General features: G+C 45.8%; 1 protein-coding gene across 5 annotated transcripts in view; it reads right to left on the bottom strand.

Moving 5' to 3' along the window:
• The window catches only part of ACACB (acetyl-CoA carboxylase beta), a 131,335-nt gene that overhangs the window by 47,163 nt on the left and 61,607 nt on the right, over nt 1-22,565 (bottom strand). For all 5 annotated transcript variants that reach the window (XM_072802917.1, XM_072802918.1, XM_072802919.1 and 2 more), the window contains 12 exons: nt 21,230-21,393; nt 18,617-18,767; nt 18,402-18,505; nt 17,269-17,350; nt 14,462-14,607; nt 12,921-13,071; nt 11,128-11,262; nt 7,823-7,969; nt 5,537-5,725; nt 3,615-3,715; nt 1,234-1,322; nt 1,030-1,154 (listed from right to left, as the gene is read on the bottom strand). In XM_072802917.1, coding sequence (XP_072659018.1) covers nt 1,030-1,154; nt 1,234-1,322; nt 3,615-3,715; nt 5,537-5,725; nt 7,823-7,969; nt 11,128-11,262; nt 12,921-13,071; nt 14,462-14,607; nt 17,269-17,350; nt 18,402-18,505; nt 18,617-18,767; nt 21,230-21,393 — 1,584 coding nt within the window. The remainder of the gene's footprint in view (nt 1-1,029; nt 1,155-1,233; nt 1,323-3,614; nt 3,716-5,536; nt 5,726-7,822; nt 7,970-11,127; nt 11,263-12,920; nt 13,072-14,461; nt 14,608-17,268; nt 17,351-18,401; nt 18,506-18,616; nt 18,768-21,229; nt 21,394-22,565) is intronic.

Below are 22,565 nucleotides of genomic sequence, written 5' to 3' on the forward strand. Positions count from 1 at the left end.
AAATAAAGTTTTCTTGGGTACACAGCCCCACTCTAACATTTATATATTATATTTATACTTATATATTGTCTATGGTTTCATTCACACTACAATAGCAGAGCTAAGTTGTTACAACACAGGCTGTGTGGTTCTCAAGACTAAAATATTTACTATATTTGCCAAAAAAAAAAAAAAATTTGCCAGCCCCTTCTTGCTATAAGCTAAGTCCAGACCTCTCTTACTATCTGCTGATTCTACATTTTCCAAGTGAGCCATCAGGGACCAGATCAAGGAAAAAAATCTTGAGCTATAAAGAATGCTAGTTATCACTAGTCAACAGAAATCAGAACAAAGAAATTCCATGCTTCTCCAAGAAGGCAAAATAAAAATCCTACCAAGACTCAGAATCCAATATCCTATAATAACTTATGACTCTGGAGCCAGGTTATGGGTTCAAGTCCCAGCTCTGCATTCATTTTTTTTTAAGATTTTATTTATTTATTCATGAGAAACACAGAAGAGAGGCAGAGACACAGGCAGAGAAGCAGGGTCCCTGTGGGGAGCCGATGTGTGATTTGACCCCAGGACTCCAGGATCACGCCCTTGGCCGAAGGCAGAGGCTCAACCTCTGAGCCACCCAGGCATCCCCCAAGTTCTGCCTTTAGAAGTTGGATGCCCTTGGGAAAGTGACATCACCTCCCCCATGCTCTGCCAAAGTGGGAGCGAGAGCAGCGTGCACCTTCCAGGCTTGCTGTGAGAATTAAATGAGTTAGTATTTATACAGCATGGCAGGAGTACCCGGGACATAGAGGGTGCTTTTGAGTGTTAGCCATGATCTCCTCTAGCAACTGATAAATCCCACCCATTGCCTGGCTTCATAAACTAAGTCTTATTGAGACACAGGCATGTCCATTGCTTACACTGTACAAGATCAGGACTGAGACTGTATGACTGGCAAAAGCTGAAATATTAATACTCTGGCCATTTGCAGAATGTCTGCAGACCCCAAGTTATTCCCACTGTGAGTACAAGGTGCTCTTCCCTGCTTACAATCAACATGATCACCAGCTGGTTCTTCTTGGCCACCTGTGCATGGGAAAAGATGCAATCCAGCACCTGAGACATGTCTGGCTTCAGCTGCTCCCTGAGGTTTATCACACACTTGTCATAGTGAGCTGCAGGGAGACAAAAGGGGTAAGGCTCAGGGCCCTCCCGCCGTGTGGGCTTGTCACCAGTGCTGGTAGCAACTCTTGCCTTGTTGGAAATGGTGTTCCACGCGTAAGTATCTTCTCAGGAGGTCCAACACCACCACCTTCATGTAGCCACGGATCCCGCTGCGGTACCTGAGGAGAAAGGCGAGGCTGCTTGAACCATCAGCTCCACTTCCTGGGGCGGAGGGGCAGGTTTACAGCCAGGGCTTTTAGGACTTCAAAAAGGAGAAAACAGTAATCAAGTATCTGGAGGCTGTATCCCCTAATCCTCAAGGCTGGGAGAGATGTGTGAGTTGGTTCATTTGCACTAATTCTACAGGCCAAAGACAGCAGTGACTTGCACAAGATCATATATCCAGCCAGGGTCCAAGCCTGAGCCTTTGGATGGCACCTGCCAAACCCCAGAGAGAAAAGATGAGATGCTGAGAAAGGTCAGCCTTGTATACACTATTGATATCAGAAATGATCAATTAACCATCCTAGGTATAAAGATAGCTTGAAAGATAAACAAAACTTGAAAGAATTTATCGATAGATCCTCTGTAAATTTCACTTTCTTTTTGAAAAAACAAATTTTAACCTGGATGTTCCCTAAAACATTTCATCTAAATCATTTCTGCACATAGGAAAATGAGTTTCTTAAGTGATATGACACTGAGTTTTAAGGGCATTAAGACCAGTTTAACCCCAGAGTCACTGACAATAAAAGAACCTAATACATGCACTTATTCAATTATGATTTATTTTTTTTAATATTATTTATTTATTTATTTATTTATTTATTCATTCATGAGAGACACAGAGCATGAGAGAGAGAGACAGAGACACTGGCAGAGGGAGAAGCAGGCTCCCCATAGGGAGCCCGACGTGGGACTCGACCCCAGGTCTCCAGGATCACAACCCAGGCTGAAGGTGGCGCTAAACCGCTGAGCCATCCGGGCTGCCCCTATTCAATTATGATTTAAAAAGAAAAAACAATTACATATATATGAGAGCTCTGAGGGGCGCCTGGGTGGCTAAGACGGTTAAGTATCTGACTCACGATTTCAGCTCAGGTCATGAACTCAGGGTCCTGGGACTGAGACTCGTGTTGGGTGCTGTGCTCAGTGGGGAGTCGGCTTGAGGATTCTCTCTCTCCCTCTGCCCCTCCCCCTATTTGTGCACGCAAACACACGTGCTCTGTTTCTAATAAATATATATTTTTTAAAAAAGAATAGAGGGACACCTGGGTGGCTCAGCGGTTGAGCGTCTGCCTTTGGCTCAGGTTGTGATCTTGGAGTCCCACATCAGGCTCCCCACAGGGAGCCTACTTCTCCCTCTGCCTGTGTCTCTGCCTCTCTCTCTGTGTCTCTCATGAATAAATAAATATTTAAAAAGAGAACAGAGTTTTGATATTTATGTCTAACACAGAAAAATCTGCAAACGGATTTGGTTAATTTGTCATTTGTTTATCTAGGCATTTTTCTGAAGTTAAAGGGTGGGTTTAAGGTTAACGGCCAAAGCATTCTGGGGATGGTCTCCCCTCCTAGCCCTTGGCTGTGAAACTCTCTTCATGGGGAATCCCCCCTAAGACTGCCTTCTTCAGCTCAGTCCTATGGGGCAGGCTGAGACCCCATGAACCAAGGCAGTCCCAGAAAAGAAGGGTAGTCTCCAATGGTCCTATTTCTCTGTGCCTCGGTTTCTGGCACGTGGTAAAATGTACATGCACTTAATCTCTTCCAGTTTAAAACCGTTTCAATTCTACCTTTATTAGCAAAGCTTTCCTGCGAGATAATATTCACACAACATGGTAGTTCTTCCTGTCATCAGGATAGTTCTCTCTGCTCAAGAGCTACTTAAAATACAAATTCTTTTTTTTTTTTAAGATTTTATTTATTCACGAGAAACACACAGAGGCAGAGACACAGGCAGAGGGAGAAGCAGGTTCCCTGAGGGGAGCCCAATGTGGGACTCAATCCCAGGACTCTGGGATCACAACCTGAGCTGAGGGCAGATGCTCAACCACTGAACCACCCAGGGGTCCCTACAAATTCTTCATCAACCCTCTTCTGCAATGATTTCAAAACCACAATGACAATCTATATAGTCCTTTATAGCCTATATATAGACTATGCATCCCATTGTCATATAGTCAAAGCTCACATAAGGACTCTCTATGTGTAAGTACTTCATGAACATTAATCCACTCAGAAAAGAATGACCTCTTGTGAGTGAAGTGTTTTTATTCCCATTTTACAAACTGGCAAACTGAGATCACAGGAGAAAAGGGTTAGGAGTACCTATGCCAGGATTGTAATCAGAGTCTCTGGATCCCATGTGCTGTCTCTTGGTTGGAACCTGCCCTTAAGAGAGCCCCAGAGTTGCCTCAGTGGTGTAATACACAATTAGTGTGACAATCACAGCCTATGGAGAGCCAAGGACTCACCTCTGGACCAGCTGCACGATGCTCTGGGTGTTCATGAAGAAGACCTCCCGGTCAGCCTTCCGCTGTAGGGTGGCTGCGTGGCAGTCCAGGATGGTGGCTATCTGGACAGGCAGATAGGACAGGTCTGGCCACTTATAACCACACAATCTGGTCACCACACAGCAGTCACCAGAAGGACCCACCGTGGGCTCCCATGGAGGATCCACCCAAGGCTCATTCAAAATCTGAAAATTTCATCTCCAAAGCCCTCTCTGGTCACCCAAAATTAGCTCTGTTAGTCCCGCTCAACATATTGCTTGAGGAATTTGAGCTTAGAATGGCAACAATCCCATTAAGACACATGTATTATGCCTCTCCACAAATATGAGTAGTCTGGGGGAAGGGAAGGGAGTTTCCAACCTTAGGGAAAATGAAGCGGGCTGCTGGCGGGGGGGTTCTTCTTTTTATAACTAGATTTACTGTTATTAGCATATTGCTTTTGGTAACAAAAAAAATTTTTTTCCCCAGTGGCCTACTTTTTTTTTTTTTTAATAAATTTATTTTTTATTGGTGTTCAATTTGCCTCTCTGGAAAACTGTGTGGAGGTTCCTCAAAGAGTTAAAAATAGATCTGCCCTACAACCCAGCAATTGCACAAAAAAATATTTTTAATGAAAAACTTGCACAAACAACAAATTCCTAAAATGTCCAAATACGTACTTTTTACAACTGGTGTTCTTTAGAGTTTTGTTTTGGTTATTTTTCAGTTAAGATATATTTACATACCATAGTAATCCCCCCATTCACTCATTCATTCATTCATTCATTCATTCATTTTTTTTAAGTAGGCTCTATGCCTGATTTGGGGCTTGAACTCATGACCCCAGTATCAAAAGCTACATGCTCTACCAATTGAGCCAGACAGGCAACCCTCCCCTTTACAGTATAAAACCATTTGAGCATTTTTCACTATATTCAGAGTTATGCAACCATTTACCACTATGTAATTTAAGAGCATTTTTATCACCCCAGAAAGAAACCTGATAACCATTCCCAGTTCTCTTGATCCCCCACCCCCAGCCCCTGGCAACCGCTAATCCACTTTCCATCTATTTACCTATTTTGGCCATTTCATGTACACAGAATCATGCAACCTGTGGTCTTTTGTGACTGGCTTCTTTCCCTTAGCATGTTTTCAAGGTACGTCTATATTGTAATATAAATCTATATTAGATTCGTTTTTATGACGGAACAATATTCCAACCTCTAGAGTGGTTGACCTCCAGGAATGACCTGATCTATGCTGAACTGTAGTTCCCCAAATCACCAACATATGGGTGGGAGAATGATGATGGTATGCAGCCCTTCTAACCAGAGAGAGGGCAGAAGGCAAACCGACAGAGGAGGTTCCTCCAAATGCAAATTACCTTTAAAATGCTTAATAAAAGTGACATCCCCTCCTCCAAAATAAATAAATAAATAAATAAACGCATAAAATCAGGGCAATACAGAATTATTAGAGATATTTTATACTACCCGGGAATGCTTTTCATTATTTAAAAATATTATATATATATATGTGTATATATATATATATATCCCCAAGATGATCACCTTACAAACACCAGAGAAAGAAAATGAAAGCTAAGGGCTAGCAAGAAAATCCCACAAGTGCCTCTATTTCAGCCAGGGTATATTAGGGAAATGCTCACTGTATTTGTACCAATGGCTTACTCCTATTCTGAATCCGAGTAAGGCCCAGTGACTGTGTTCATCTCAACAACTTTGGAGAAAATGCTGGGGTTCTGTAGAGAAGGGCTCAAAAGGAAACTCTTAGCCCCCAGCATCTTGGGTGCTCAATCCATCAGAAGCCAGTGGCCAGCATTTGAGTTCCAGAGGCAGTACCCAGGGGCACCCTAGTGGGACCAGGTAGGGGGCACGTACCTGCTGGCTGGGGAACTGGCACAGCACTGAGGTGATGTTGCTGGCGTACTGAGCCATCACCCTGCGGACCGACTTCTCCACAGGGGCAGGGATGCGGCCAGACACACTGGTCATGATTTCCTGCAGCTCCAGCAGTGGCAGTGATGGATGCCGGAGGGTCGTCATGAGCTTCTGCACCCACTCCTTCAGCTGAAGTGGACACCACAGCATTAGCCAAAGGTCCTGTGGGGGCATGGGCACCGCCACCCTCCAAAGGCACATACTCAACCCATCCAGACCCAATGAACCAAACATCTAGACCTCTGGGACAGTTCTGAATGGAATGGCCTCCCAACTACAAGAGGAATACTCAGTTTCCCTGCAGCCCCCTCTTTATATATCTAGCCAGCCAGCATGGTGTGAGATACAACACGAGGCCACATGAAGAGTTAATGTTTGTGGACCCTTGCTTAGTGCCAGACACTGCTCTAAAAACCTTTATTTGTATGTTCTCAGTCGATCCTCAGAAACAACCCTACAACGTAGGTATAATCATTATTTCTATTTTACAGTTGAGAAAACTGAAACAGAGAGGTTGATGAAGTTACCCAAAGTCATCCACTAGTGAGAAGCCAACTCAGGCCATTCAGCTCCAGAGATGCTTAACAGCTACACTATAATGCTTCTGGGCATCCTGGCAGCCGAAATGTTGATGATCTCTGAATAAGAAGGATAACGGTGCTGACTCCATAGGAGTTGTGTTGTTTAAAAATGAAAGAGTGCATGCCTCAGCAAGTGCAAAGACTAAATTAAAGTTGCAATCACTGGGATCACAAACAGCACAGCGTAGGAGTTAAGAGCATGGATTCTGAGGTCAGATGGTGAGGGCTCAAATCCCATCTCAGCCTTTTCATAGGGGAAACAAGGCAAATTTCTTAGCCCCTCTGTGCCTCAATTTCCTTAGCTGTAAAGTGGAAATAAATATCATAGATGGTTGGGAGGATTAAATGATGTAATAAATTGGGATCCCTGGGTGGCGCAGCGGTTTGGCGCCTGCCTTTGGCCCAGGGTGCGATCCTGGAGACCCAGGATCGAATCCCACATCAGGCTCCCGGTGCATGGAGCCTGCTTCTCCCTCTGCCTGTGTCTCTGCCTCTCTCTCTCTCTCTCTCTCTGTGACGATCATAAATAAATCAAAAATTTAAAAAAAATGATGTAATAAATTTCAAGTATTTAGAGTAGTAGTTGGCACAACTAGAAAAGGGTTGGCCATTACTATCACCACCATCATCACCCCCACCACCACCATCATCACTAGCATCACCACCAGCATTACCATCACCACCACCATCCCCAGCATCACCTCCAGCACCACCACCACCAATACTGCCAACACCACCACCAGCATCACCACCATCACTACCACCATCCCACCAGCATTACTACCACCACCATCATTACCAGCATCACCACCAGCATCATCACCACCACTACCATCCCCAGCATCACCTCCAGCACCACCATCAACACTACCATTACCACAATCATCAGCACCACCACAAGTATAACCTCTACCATCACCACCACTAATGTGCTTTGCTATTTTGAGATAGAATGTGACATGCAATTCTATTGCTATTGATGTTGAATTTAGCATCATGGCTCTTTCACGGAGGTCTGAAAATATGAAAATTTCTTTTTTTTTTTTTCTTTTTTTTTTTATTTATTTATGATAGTCACAGAGAGAGAGAGAGAGAGAGAGAGAGAGAGAGAGAGGGGCAGAGACACAGGCAGAGGGAGAAGCAGGCTTCATGCACTGGGAGCCTGACGTGGGATTCGATCCCGGGTCTCCAGGATCGCGCCCTGGGTCAAAGGCAGGCGCCAAATCGCTGCGCCACCCAGGGATCCCTATGAAAATTTCTTATTTCTCTACAGAGTAAGAAGGCAATGGGTTCCTGGAATGATGAACAATGGAACAAAACGACTTCTTGTTCTCTCATTAAGAGGTGACCCACATGGACTCTTTTTTTAACCTACAGCTTGAATATTCTCCATGCTGAGATGAACTGAACCACAATATAGCTCTTACAACATTTTATGATTAAAGAGAAACATACACAGATGTTTACAATCAAATTGAGGAAGTTCCTGAGAATAGGTCCTTTGTAAAAACAACAGAGGGCTGTCCATTTTTACATACTTCACTTTAGTAAAGACCTTGGATCTCATGTAATAAACCCTCCTGGCTCTTCACACAGACTTGTACACATGTGTAGAATACACACCTACCCTTTGCACATGACCTACCTTTTTGCTAAAAATAGGCTCCGGCAGACAGTAGCCACTCATGACGTTGGTCAGGTTTTCCAGGACGTTGTGGAAAACCTGGTGCAGTTTCTCTCCCATGATAGGCAGAGTTTGCTGAGAAGGGAGCTCGCCTGTGAATGGCTTGGCCTGATGAGACACAAGAATCAGACAGAGTTCAAGGACACCTGCCTCCCTCGAGACAAGATAAACTGAGGGGCAAGGCAGATCTACCAGTACACAACATAATATAATTAGGGGGAAGCCTGAGGGAAAAAGAGCAAAAAAAAAAAAAAAAAAAAAAAAAAAAGTCCAGAAGAACACATATCAGAAAGTCAAAATTGCTAAATTCCTGATGTGGGTTTCCCAAATCTCCCCTGTTGCAAATGCTGTAGTCTATTGTTATAGACTGTCAGTGGTTTTGGAGGAAGTTAGATCCTTTTGTTCTGCTTTCTAATCAAAATTATCTCCCTCTTTTCCCTATTTGTTTCTATCTTTATTGAATCCCGAAGATAAACAACGAGCAGGATGAAAATTTATGAAATTCTCATGCAAATGTCCCAGCTTTTTGTAAGTCATAAACATTTAGCTTTAGAGAAAAAAAGAAAGAAAGAAAGAAAGAAAGAAAGAAAGAAAGAAAGAAAGAAAGAAAGAAAGAAAGAAAGAAAGAAAGAAAAGAAAAGAAAAGAAAAGAAAAAGAAAGAAAGAAAGAAAGAAAGAAAGAAAAGAAAGAAAAGAAAGAAAAGAAAGAAAGAAAGAAAGAAAGAAAGAAAGATAGATAGATAGATGGATGGATGGATGGATGGGGATGCCTGGGTGGCGCAGCAGTTTGGTGCCTGCCTTTGGCCCAGGGCGCGATCCTGGAGACCCGGGATCAAATCCCACATCAGGCTCCCGGTGCATGGAGCCTGCTTCTCCCTCTGCCTGTGTCTCTGCCTCTCTCTCTCTCTCTGTATGGCTATAAAATAAAAAAAAAAAGAAAGAAAGAAAGAAAGAAAGAAAGAAAGAAAGAAAGAAAGAAAGAAAGAAAGAAAGAAAGAAAGAAAGAAAGAAAGGAAGAAAAGCTCCCCCACGGGGCAACCCTGACCTCACAAATCTGTTTTATTTTATTCTATAAGTGTCCACTGAAAGACTACTACACGCAGTTCCTGGGACCCAGTAGCTTTGGGATGTGCTGTTCTACTGGCCTGGAACCATCAGCTTCCCTCCCCCATACCATCCCAATCCTGTGGGTTCCTCTCATCCTTTGAGATTAGCTGGAGAGTCTCCTCCTCCACAATCTGATGCTGGCTTCTCCAAATGGGTGCCCACAGCAGGAGCTGAGGGCAGTCCCTCCTACTGCATTTATGGAGCCAAATGACAAGGGCTCATCTTGTAGGCAAACATGAACCTGCAGGGATTGGTGGCTAGGCCCTGTCTCATGAACCTGGCATGGGAAATGTTTGCTGAAAGGAATCACATGCAGGTACACACACCTTTCTGGTGATCTGAAAAGGCTCAGTCTATGCCTGGCTTTGGGAGCCAACTAAAGAGAATCATGAAAAAAATGACAAGGAAATGAATAGAATATTCTGGAAAAAAGAGGCAATTTGGTTCTTTTTTAAATGCTCTCTTACTAGCCCTTTTTTTTTGTTGTTTTTTTGTTTTTTACCTTCCCTGGGTACATGTATTAATTATTGCAGGGAAAAAAAAACACAATACAGGCATGAATGATTAGCTACCTCTTCATATGCATGCTTTCCTCAGGAAGGTATAATGGTTATTCATTCAGCAGCAAGACCTGTTTATTTCTGAGTACCCTGTATGCCCCACGCACTGTGCTAGGCACCAAGGATACAGCAACAAACAAAAAAGTAGTCCCTGACCTCAGAAATCACAGTTTCATGGGAAAGCTTAACAATTAATTATAAGAATCTAAATTGGAGGGCAGGGATCCCTGGGTGGTGCAGCGGTTTGGCGCCTGCCTTTGGCCCAGGGCGCGATCCTGGAGACCCGGGATTGAATCCCACGTCGGGCTCCTGGTGCATGGAGCCTGCTTCTCCCTCTGCCTGTGTCTCTGCCTCTCTGTCTCTCTGTCTCTCTCTCTCTCTGTGACTATCATAAATTAAAAAAATAATTAATTAATTAATTAATTAATTGGAGGGCAGCCCTGGTGGCACAGCGGTTTGGCGCCGCCTGCAGCCTGGGGTGTGATCCTGGAGACCGGGGATCAAGTCCCACATTGGGCTCCCTGCATGGAGCCTGCTTCTCCCTCTCCCTGTGTCTCTGCCTCTCTCTCTGTGTGTCTATGAATGAATAAATAAAATCTTAAAAAAAAAAGAATCTAAATTGGAGGTCCTAGATATCCTAGATACTCTGGTACCCCCTCCACTGGTTCCAAGGATGTGGAGCTGCCCCCACAGCACCTGAACCTCTTCATATACATCCAAAAAATACCTGTGGCACACCTACTACATGCCTGCCCCGTTTCAAGCACTGGGAATCTAGCAGGGGGTGAGAAAGACAAAAAGCACTGGTCTCATGGCACTTTCAATCTAGTGAATGCCAAAAAATATGCCAATAGGACAATCAGTGAGATATAGCGTGTCTGATCACAAATGACAGAGCTAGGAGAGAAGGGTAGCAGGGCAGGAGGACGAGGAGTATAAGGTCCGGTGTGTGTGCAATTTTTTAAAGGGTGGTCAAAAGAGAAGCTGAAGGAGAAGATTCTAAGTGAAGTAAGCCAGCCACAAAAAGACAAATATTGTACAATTCCACTTATAGGAGTTTCCTCCAGTAAGTCAGATTCACAGAGACAGAAAATAGGAAAGCAACTGCCAGGGGCTGTGGGAGGGAGGAACGGGGAGTTAGTGTTAAATGGTATAAGAGTTTTGAGTTGGAAAGATGAGAAAGTTCCAGAGATGAATGGTTGTGCTAGTTGCACAACAGCATGAATGTACTTAATGTCACTGAACCATACCCTTCAAAACGGCTAAGATACTGAATTTCACATTTATATCTTACAATTTAAAAATGACAAGGAAATCTGCATGTAGTATAGACTTCAGTTAATGATAATATATCAGTATTGCTTCATCCATTATAATAACGTTATCTATTATTCATAATTATATGTTAATAACTTAATATTGTAGTATGGAAGCTGCTAGTGTGTGGGGTGTGAGCAAAGGCAAGCGTGCTTCTGTACCCATCACACTGGCTGCTGGGGGCTCATGGAGGCAACACAAGAGCCAGGAGATTTAAGCGAGCTCCGATCCCTGAATATGCAAAATGGTGAGCACACCTGAGCCAGCCATGGTGTGACATACCGGGTGCACTTTAGAAGGGTCATCGAGCTCCAGCCTGGCCACCACACAGCCTGCTTCCAGCATGGCCCCAGGGCGCTTGATGTACTTCACCTGGCCACTTTCCTGCACGTTCAGAGTCATGATCATCTTCATCACCTGTTTTGCAAAAAGGAGAAATAAGATGAGCCCACTGGGACTGGCTTGTGTATGTGACAGCCAGAGTCACTTAGAACTAGTACTCTGGAGCAGGGACTTGGTCATTTAAATAGAATGATTTGGGGGCACTTGGGTGGGGCAGTTGGTTAAGCACCCAACTCTTGGTTTCAGCTCAAGTCATAATTTCAGGGTTGTGAGCCCCACATTGGGCTTGGTTCTCAGTATGAAGTCTGCTTAAAACTCTCCCTCACTCTCTGCTGAAAGAGAGAATGGAAGAAAGGCTGACTCCTTGGGCAGAGTTCAAGTGTAAAGGATGGAAGGAGCTAGCATTTGCCAGAAGCCTGCAGAGTGCCAGGCTCAATGCTGTTCATGAATTATCTTCATCTGCAAAGCCAGCTAGCAAGGCAGGTGTTTACAGTACCCATTTTACAGACACGGGAACTGATCTTTATTGTAAAGACTCCCTCTTAGGAATACAGTTTTGTTTGTTAAAGATTTTATTTATTTATTCATGAGGATACACAGAGAGGAGAGAGAGAGAGGCAGAGACACAGGCAGAGGGAGAAGCAGGCTCCATGCAGGGAGCCCGACGTGGGACTCGATCCCGGTTCTCCAGGATCACACCCTGGGCTGAAGGTGGCGCTAAACGCTGAGCCACCAGGCTGCCCATGGAATACAGTTAAATTATACTATATGGAGGTGCTTAACACAGACATTCCTAAAATGTGGTGCATTTGGTGACCAGCTCCTTTTTTAAAGACAGTGAGAAAACCCTCTGGGGAATCTTTGGTGACATGAAGAATGTCCTCCTTGTAGGATCGCCAGTCCCTTTAACTGGCCTGAGAGTCTGCATGTGTGGACGTGATGCACCTTGTCACCACGGTGTGGGCTGCAGACAGTCAGCACTGTGCTCCTTTTGCTCAGCGGTTCAGCTTGGGCTCCCAAGACAGGCCGGGGCTGGAACCCCAGCACCCCACCTATCACTCTGTGATCTCCAGCAGGTGCCTTCCTCTCTCTGAGCCTCAGTTTCCCCAACTTTTAAATGGAGAAGAACAACGGCCTCACCTCATACGGCTCTCATAAGGATTGCTCAGGACCCCGGCGCACGGCATTAGGCCAGCAAGTATTAGCTCCTACTGCTACTGTATTTTTTTGGTCATTATCATTATTATTTATCTTGGCAGCATGGAATGGAGCCCAGGTGTGAACCCTAGCCCCGTGGGACCTTGGATTCCTTAGCCTGCCTGGGTCCCATTTCTTCATGTGTAAAATGGGGATCCTATCTGTGCTCATCTCCTGTGATTGCTGGGAAGATGACAGAAGGTAATTACACAAGTAAAATGCCTAGAAGGCACTTGCCACGTGGCAAACACTTTGGCTTACACTTTGTAAATCACCACCATGGTTATTACTAACCTGTTCTTACCTGCTCCTACGGAGGTGTATGTTTTTGAGGTTTTTCCCTTTGGATACTGCAGAGAATGGAGGCTCAACGCCACACACTGGCTCTCTGAGGAACTGGCCAGATGGTGGCCCAGGGGAGAGGTGAGACCCACTGGCTCAGGTGCAGGGGCAATGCAGGATGGCCCTCCCTCGGGAAGTGGGATGGAGGGGAGGCCTGGCTGCAGCCCCACAGCAAGGGCTGGCTCTGCGCTCACCTCCATGTCAGCGTAGCTGCTCCCAGCCTCAACGTGGCCCCCGTCCTCCACCGTGTACTGCATTAGCTTCCCGGCCGAAGGGGCTCTCAGAACCGTAGGATCGTTCTCCTTCTCAAACACACAGGTCTTGTTGCCGATGGTAATACGATAACTGGGAGACAGAAGGGGTGGGTTGGTAGGAGAAGGCCCATCAACCCAGCATGCCCAAGTCTGGCTTTCGACAATGTTTTCCCCTTTCTAAAGGCAGCCTGGAGTGTCACCCTGTGTGTGGTCTTCGGGATTCCACTTGCCCAAATGCTGGCATCTGACAGCACAGAGATACTGGGAATGAATTAGGTGAGCAAATGGTGTGACCTTTTTCTGTCTGAAAACTAGTTTACTGATATAATTCTGAAAGGCACAGAGAGAGCAATCGATATTATCTGATAAATATGTACCAACTTTAAGTCTTCACCTTATAACTGAAATGGGAAGAGTATGCCCGTGGGAGGAGCCTATGATAATCCTGAATATTCCTGGCAGACACAACAAAGCTTAAAAAGGTAATAAAACAGTGCTCTGGCTGGGATGAATCCAGTCTGCCTTCTTCCAAAACTTTCAAGATTGGAAAGAGAGACAACTTCCTAAGCGGAGCTGTTCTAGGCATGGGGCCTCTAGCGCCCCAGCCCCCACTTGGGCTTATCTCTCCTACGCTGGAGGGGAGTGGGTTTGTGCTGCCCATTCAGCTTGGCTGGTCTATGTTGCATTGTATGAGCTCAGTGTGGTCAGATGAATCAGAACAGGAGGGTCTTTGAGTTGATCTCATGATGCCTCCATGCTAAGTGCCTCCAGAACATCCTGCATTTTGCTTATGCAGGTACACAGTGACCTGTCCTGCCACTTCTGCTTGTTTGATGTGTCCTGTTCGCCAATAGGCTCCACGAGTCGTGATCATGGTCTTATCCCAACACCCAGCCCTGTGCCACTGGGCTGCTGCCCTAACTGGATGTAGGTAGACAGCTGCTGCTCTAACCAGATGGCTGCATCTCCTCCAAGCCTGCACTCAGATGGGTGTAGGCACTGCAGCCCAGATTAGGAGCAGCTGACACACTGTTACATGCCTCGCAGGCAATAGAGCCAGAGGGAGTCATGTCCCATTCAGCTCTGAATCCTCTCACATTACTAGAAACAGGCCTCCTGGGAACCTTCCCAGTACGTCTGCCAGTTTTGTAATTTCCAATGAAGAGATTAACCTTTCCATGGGCCTCAGAATTTTTTGAAGAAGGTACTTTATCTAAGACCCTTGGGCTACACATAGCTGGCTTTATATTTTATTTATTTGAGAGAAAGAACATGACTGGGGGTGGGAGGGCTCAGAGGGAGAAGCAGACTCCCCCACTAAGCAGGGAGCCTCATGTGGAGCTTGATTCCAGGACCCCCAGGATCACGACCTAAGCCGAAGGCAGATGCCCAACCGACTGAGCCACCCAGGCACCCCAGGCTTTATATTTTTGAGCCCCATGGGAAAGACTGGCTTTGTGTTGCCCCCCCAGACCATGTACCTGTCAAACTCTTCTTTCATGTAGGTGGTATAGCTGTTACCATTATAGGACAGCAGCAAGCCACCGTCACTCAGCCGGTGGGCGTCGATCTCAATGTGACTGTCATTCATGATGAGGATGAACATGGTCAGAGATTGTCGGGCCACCTGCGGGGACAGGCTGTGTCCCTGCCTGAATTCTGGAGGCCTCTGCTTGTCCCTGTGCCCCAGAGCACCACCTCCCCCCAATACCACCACCAGCAAGGGCTAGTGTCCATGATGGGAGTGCCACCCTCAGGCAGCAGAGAGCTCGCAGTCAGTATCCCACACCTGTCCCATGGGGAGGCTCATGGCCATCGGCTACAGTTGTAGTTACAGCCTGGTCATCTCCTGCCAATCACAAGCCCTTCTCATTCCTGTCCCTAAGCATCAGCCCCAAGCAGGGCTGCCCTGAGTAGGATGGAGAAGTGGGGGTTCTCACTGGGGGTGAAGCAGCCCTGGAGACTCCACCAGTGACCAGGACTCTGCCCTCCCCAGGCCCAGCTCTGCCCAGGGGCATACAAGACATTTGGGACACTTGAGAGAGGCACAAGTGGTTCAACCCTGCACTTCAATCTGACACCTAGCCCTGGGTTTAATGTAGGTGCTCTCTCTCAGAATACAAAAACATCCTCAATCTCTAAAATACATTGAAACAAAAGGTAGCAAGAAACAGAAGAATATGTGTTGCAACATTATTCATGGTAACAATAGGACTGAGAAGCAAACTAACTATCCAACAACCTTGTAATGGAATATTCTAGATCTGCACTGTCAAATATGGCAGCCTCTAGCTGGGCTGGCTATTAACATGTAAATTTTTTTAAAAATATTTTATTTATTCACGAGAGACAGAGAGAGGCAGAGACATAGGCAGAGGGAGAACCAGGCTCCCCATGGGGACCCCAAAGGGGCACTCAATCCCAGGACACCGGGATCACAATCTGAGCCAAAGGCAGAGCCTTTGGCAGAGCCACCAGGTGCCCCTTACATGTAAATTAGCTTAACTTAAATAATGTATAAAATTCAGTTCCTCAGTGCTCAGGAGCCACAGGTGGCCATACTGGACAGCAGAGATACAGAACATTTCCATTCCTATGGAAAGTTCCACTGGACACCACATGTGATTAAGAAAGCTTGTTAATAACATGGGAAAACTTTATGCCATGAGAATATCAAAGCAGTAAAAACAGTATTTGCACCATATCAACTTTGTAAAATTAGTAAGGAAAAAAAGAATTAGAAGAGATCTGCTGTAACGTTCATAGGGATTGCCTCCCAGAGTCAAAACACAATGGGTTTGTTCTTCTGATGTTTTATGCTTGTTTGAAATTTTTAAATTTTATACACTAAGCAAATGTCATATTTAAAATTATGCTGGGGGAACGAGGCCCCCAAAATAGCCAAGCATGGAGGGGTAAAGAGAAGTGGTTTGACAGTGTGCCCCCATGGATAACATGCTTGTTTAGCTAAACCCTGAAAACCCCCAAAACTGGAAGTGTAACCTGTGCTCAGTCATCTGAGAAATAAAGTAACAGGCACTGGGTGGCTCAGTGCTTGAACGTCTGCCTTTGGCTCAGATCATGATCCCAGAGTCCTAGGATTTAGTCCCCCATCAGGGTCCCCATGGGAACCTGCTTCTCCTTCTGCCTGTGTCTCTGCCTCTCTCTATGTATCTCTCACAAATAAGTAAAATCTTTTTAAAAAATGAAAAAAATAAAAGAGGTCATAAAAATTCTGCCTCAAAGGCAGAGGTCATAAAAATTCTGCTTCAAAGCCAGACTCGAGTTCTGTTATCTTTTCCCTCCTGAGAAGGAGGCCTTAGCTTCTTGGGGACACTTTGCCCCCACAGATCACCCTGACCCGGATGCAGGACCTGATCCTGTGCCCACACATCTCAGATACTCTGATATATTCTCTGCTGAACTGACCCTAGATGCCCCAGGAAGGGTAACTGGATACTTCTGACAGAGGACAGCATCCCAAGTAATAATATCCAGGGAAGCCCAAGGAGGCCAGGGACAGATGAGAAAGCCACACATTGATCTTTAGTGCAGAGACACAGGACAGATCTGGCCTCCCAGCCCCTAGAAATGAACCCGCACACTATGCCAGCTCAGCAAAGGTCCTGCTCATGCTCTGTACTGGACTGGATATTGTCCCCACCCCCCTTCTAAATGCACATCCTTCCTGGCACCTCCAAAACAACTCTACATGGAAATAACATCTTGGCAAATGTTAGATGAGGTCATACTAGAGCAGAATGAACCCTAAATGCAGTCTGACTGGTGTTCTTCAGAGCAGACACACAACAAGAAGACAATGCAAACACACGAACACACACGCGAACACACACACACACACACACACACACACAGAAAAGGCGGCCATATGAAGCCAGAGGCATAGCTTAGAGGGACAGTCTACAAGCCAGGGAACAGCAAGGACTGCCCCACAACCACCAGGAGCCAGGAAAGCATGAGACAGAGTCTTTCTTGGAGACTTCAAAGAGAACAGGGCCCAACTGACACCTTGATTTTAGATTCTGGCCTCCAGACTTTGAGAGGATCCATTTCTGTATTCTGTAGCCCCAGGACACTAACACATGCTCCACTATACCTTGTGCGTATTGCACAAGCCCACATGCTCCAAAACCCAAAGTTGCTCAAGTTTCAAGGGCAGGGACTGCCTGGGGAGTCCCAGGACCCTGGCAGAAGCAAGTCCACTCCAGAAATAAAAACTCCCACCAGCCTCCAGCGCGGAGACAGCCGAAAAACCTGGGGCCTTCACCTTGAGAATGTACTTAACACCTCCATAAATTAATTCCACGTCCACGATGTTAAGCAGAGAAGCTGCAGGAAGGACTTGGCCCCTGAAAGAAAAGACAAACTCGGGGTCAGCTATGGGAAGAACGAGAACTCTAGGGCCACCCCCTGGATTTAAACAAATCACTCAGCTCTTTGCCTTGCCTAAGCACCAACACACCTGGCTGTATTTAAAAAGTTAAATCCAACAAAAAGGCAAGGGATGTGACATTGTTCAGAACTTAAGGAAATAGCACTGGCTGAAAGGTGAGACATTTAAAAAGGGCTTTCCAGGGAGCAAAATCCATAATGCTTGTTCTCAGAAAAATTCCCTCCATGGGAATTGTGCCACATGCTTAGGAAAGAAACTGGCTCATGCGTTGCAACTCTGTAATGATGTGTAAGCATGATAACCACGCCCTAACATCTCTTGTCTTTTTTGTTGTTGTTGTTCATCTCTTTTTAAATTTGTTTTGGTAGTTTCATTTGCCTATCACAGTGTCTCTGGAGGTGATTTCTGCCTCTACCCCAGGACATCTGGCAATGTCTGGAGACATACTTGATGGTCCTGCTCTTGGTGGAGAGAGGGGAGACAGTGTGGACAGAGGGCCAGGGATGCTAACTTCCCACAGTGCATGGGACAGCCCCCTCTTGCAATAAAAAATGAATCAGCTCTAAATGTCAAGGGTCAAAAAAAAAAAAAATGTCAAGGGTCGTGGGGCTGAGAAACGCTGGCCCATCCTGACAGTGAGCACCTGGCCATTACCTACCCTGCTGCTCCACTTCACTGGTCACATCTGATTAGGCAAGGGTCTGGAAGGAACATTTGCAGAGGTGACCAGTCACCTGCTTTGTTTTTCAAATGCACCTCCTCTCTGAACTCGAGTACCATGACGTACCTTACACAAGTCAGGAGGAATAAGCACACAGCTGTCTGCCCACTGCCTGGAGAATCCCATTCCTGGCGACCTCCTCCAGGGCAGCCCGGGTTCACACATGAGGAATTGCGGAGGCAAGCACATAGGAGGGATTCACTAACTGCCTGCTGGCTGATTATCTGCCTTACTTGCCACTAACGCACATCCCACCAGGGGAAGATAAATGATCTGTGCACTCTACCTTTCCAGCGAGTGTAAGAAATCCGTCATGCAGGTTCTGAACATTGCGTCGGCCACATTCAAGGCTCCGCACACCACCCCGAGCATGATATCCGGCTTCTCAGCCTAGGAAAGACTCTGCATGTCAGGGTCAGTGGGGACCAAGACCATGAGGAGCTGGGGGTGGGGGTAGGGGGTGCTCTGTGAGCCCAAGGGGAGAAGCAGGCAGCTCCCCACCTGCACTTTCTCAGCAATGAGGTGATCCAACCACCCTGTGTCGATATCATTGTTCTGGAAGCTTGCAGTCTCCAGCAGGTTAATGAGATACTCCACGGTGGTCCTGAAGTCACCCCGGATGGACAGTTCCTTCAAAGCCACCACCATGTTCCTTGAGGAGAAAGGCATATGGATTGTTTTCCAAATTAATATATGAGACAACAGAGCCCCCGCGTGGTTCTCAGAGAGCCAGAGTAGCACAGTTGAGAGAGGAGGCTGAGTCCAATGGTCCAGGTTTCAATCTCAGCTCCAGCATGTACTGGTCAGGCAATCTTGGGCAAGTGATTTAACCACTTTAAGCCTCAGTTTCCCCATCTGGAAAATGGGGAAATAACCCTGACTTCACATGGGTGCTTGAGGATTAAAATGAGACAATCCATATAAAGTACACAGTTGCAGATAAATAAGGTCAGCTGCAATGAATATGATTAATTACTGTTATTGTAATTATTATCAACCACTGCCAGTCGCTCTGCCTCTCTCCAGCTGGACCTCTCAAATCCCCGTATCCCAGAGCAGATGCCACCCCCTCGCCATCCAGACAGTGCTCTGCTGGGTATGCATGGAGTGCATTTATGAACGGCCAATACTGCTACCCCACCCAGGTTGTGGCGGTCACCCATCTGCATGTGCTTTATTGGTCACCACCACCCATTTCCCAGAAAATCTCCCCCTAAAGAGGGCTCCAGTCCGAAGGCCTGAACCTCTCACTCCCTATGAAGTCATAGGGAGAGTGTTTTGCACCAGGGAAAGAGGAGGCATTAGAAAAATTCCCTTCCTGGGAGAGGAGAGTTTTAACACCTGTCATGGCATTCCTGCATGCATTGAGCAAGTGTGGCCGAAGGGCAAGAACCACCCCAGCTCAGGGGTGGGGAAATGAAGATGCTCTGAGGTCAAATGAGCACATCAACAGTCTATGGAAGTCAAGTAGGCACTGGAGTCTGCATGTAAGGGTCAAGCTACTGGGCTCAAGGGTGGCCAATTTGTCCCACTTTGCCCAGGACATGCCCAATTTTAGCAGTGAGAAATCTCACATCCTGGGAAGCCCTCAGTCCTGGGGTAACTGGCATAGTCAGTCCCCCTATTAGACTCTGACAATAATAGCAAAAGCTAGAGTGACACCTGGGTGGCTCAGTCAGCTAAGCATCCAATAAGATTTTGGCTCAGGTCATGATCTCAGGGTCGTGAGATCCCTTGTGTTAGGCTCCTCGCTCAGTGGGGAGCCTACTTAAGATTCTCCCTCTCCCTCTGTCCCTCCCCACTTGTTTTCTTTCAAAAAAAAAAAAAAAAAAAAAAAACAAAGAAAGCCAGAATTTTCCCTCTGAATTCTGTTGAAGTCCATACTGGTCATTCAGAGCATGGAACAAGCCACAGGCCATTTCCATCAGAGTGGGCTGGACTGGCTGGCCTCCCTCCCCCTTCAAGTTTTCACTCATCATGATTACAATGAATTACATAAAGCCGGCAAAGAAAGCCCAGTTATCAAAATCACCAAACTCAATTTAATTCATGACTTTTTATTATTTAATATATTTTTAAAGATTAAAAAAAAAAAACTTTCTTTTTTTAGAGAAAGAGAAAATGAGGGGGTCGGGGGAGACAAAATCCTAACTAGGCTCCATACTCAGCGAGGAACCCTACACAGGGCTTGATTTCATGATCCTGAGATCATGACCTGAGCTGAAATCAAGAATCAGATGCTTAATTGACTGAGCCACCCAGGCGCCCCTAAAGATTTTATTTTAAAGTAAGTGCTACACTCACTGTGGGGCTTGAATTTATAATCCCAAGATCAAGAGTCTTGTGCTCAGAGTCCCTGGGTGGCTCAGTCGATTAAGTATCTGCCTTCCATTCAGGTCATGATCTCAGGGTCCCAGGATCAAGCCCATCCTGTTCAGTGGGGAATCTCCTTCTTCCTCCCCTTCTGCCCTTTCTCATGTGTGCTTTCTCTCTCTCAAAATAAACTTAAGAAAGAAAGAGTCGCATCCTCTGCATACTGAGCCATCCAGGCATCCCAATTATAAAGCTTTTTAAACAAAATGTCCACAAAGTCTTTGGGATATTTTCAGTCTAAAGGATAGTTATTCATCCATACAAGAACATTTATTCATGAAGCGAGCTGGTATTTACCTTTTTACACTCAGGACAAGGCAGGAGAAATATAAGATGTGGGTGTTTCATGACTCAAGAACCCCTTTGTCAATGTGGGCTTCTCCAGGACCTACTTAGTAGGCTTAAAGATATCACACACACACTTTTCTCTTAAAAACTATGTACTTGGCATCTTTTAAATTTTGATATCCCCTTGAACATTCTTTGGATCTCCTCCAAGTGCAACCTGTAAGGAGCTCAAGACCAAAGGACCATGGCGAGCTCATGAGCTCCTCTGACTTTAATCTCACATACAGGAAGAGGGCAGACCTTGCCCTTGGACTTCAGCAAAGGGCATTTAAGATAAGGTCTGCTCTGTGATTCGCTCCTCTGTCTTCTGAAGTTCTACTGCATCTGAAGCCACAGGCTTTTAGTTTCTGGAAGGAAGGAGGGAAAGAAGGAGGGGAGGAGGGAGATACTAACGAAACGGCCTCTTCCCGGTTCTCTCCCCAGGAGAAGCAGTGACCGAACTGGGAATCAGCAAATTCGTGTAAGCCGCCAGCAGCTGCCACGCTGAAATAACCCCACACATTCTTGCTGCTCCGGAAATTCAGTTCCTGAACTGTTCCAGAGCTTGGCTTAAACCCCTGGAGCCAAGAAAACAAAAGCAAAATGAGAGAAAAAATAAATAAATAACAACCATCACTCCAGATATACTTGCATCAGAATTAAATCCTAGGGAAACCCAAGAACCCCCACGACAACCAAAAGCTTAGTGTGATCAATAGAACATTGATATCTCCCACTAGGGGTGAGGGTGTATCTATCTGTGGGCATACCCACATCAGCAAGTCCATGCTCGCATGCAATTTTTATTGTAAAAAAACTACAAAAAAAAAAAAAAAAACTACAAAAATAAATAACCAAGTTGGGATGGGGGGGAGAAGGTATGGACACAATATGGGTGAACGTTGTTCACAAGATGGAGCTGAGTGAAGGTACATTCTGATTTTATAAGCTTGACATTGTCAGTCATAAAAAGTTTAAATGAAAGAGGAGTTGGATTTTGAATTCCAGATTATGAACATTCCAGCAGATAAAGAAATTCAATGCTAACACACACCTAATTTGCTATTGGTGGTGGGGGAAGGACCATCCCTCTGAGCATAATTTTGGTAAGAGGGGGTGGACATGGACCCTCTCGCTGGGATTAGGGCTCTTGATGTGTGTAATGGAGGCATCTGTTTTGAGAGATGGAGAATTTCAGGGGCTGGGACTATTTCCACTCTTAATCCTCCATCTTCCCAGGCACCTATAAACAAGCCATCAATCCCCTAAAAAAATTTCCCGTTTTCTTTGTCCAGGCCAGAGTCCGTTGTTTGCAGCCAAAGATGCCGAGTTGATACAATTGACAATTCTTTCATTAAAAAGGGGCTGCGGGGTGACATATCTCTCTCTTACCCTGAGTATCTTGAATGTAATCATTAAACAATTAGGTTGTGGTAGATTATGGAAGCTGTCTGACAATCAACCATAAGTAAGCATGTAAAGTAACAGAGGCCAGCTGGCTGTTTTTTTAAGACACAAAGAACAAGTCGCTAAGGAACTCCTTACATGGGACCAGACTCCATTTATGGGGCAGCAAAGAGTCCAAGGGACCAGAAAACCAAGGACCTGGGTTCTAAACCTGGCTGCTTATCCCAAAGATGGACGTGGCCCATAGGGTCCAACAATGGGGCTCAGTCAGGGCCTAGCAGGTCCCAGGCACAAAGCAATACCCTAACTTCAAAGCTGTAGTACAGGAGAATGCTGCCTAGCA

Source organism: Canis lupus, chromosome 27 (assembly GCF_048164855.1).
Source record: "Canis lupus baileyi chromosome 27, mCanLup2.hap1, whole genome shotgun sequence".
Lineage (NCBI taxonomy): Eukaryota > Metazoa > Chordata > Mammalia > Carnivora > Canidae > Canis > Canis lupus.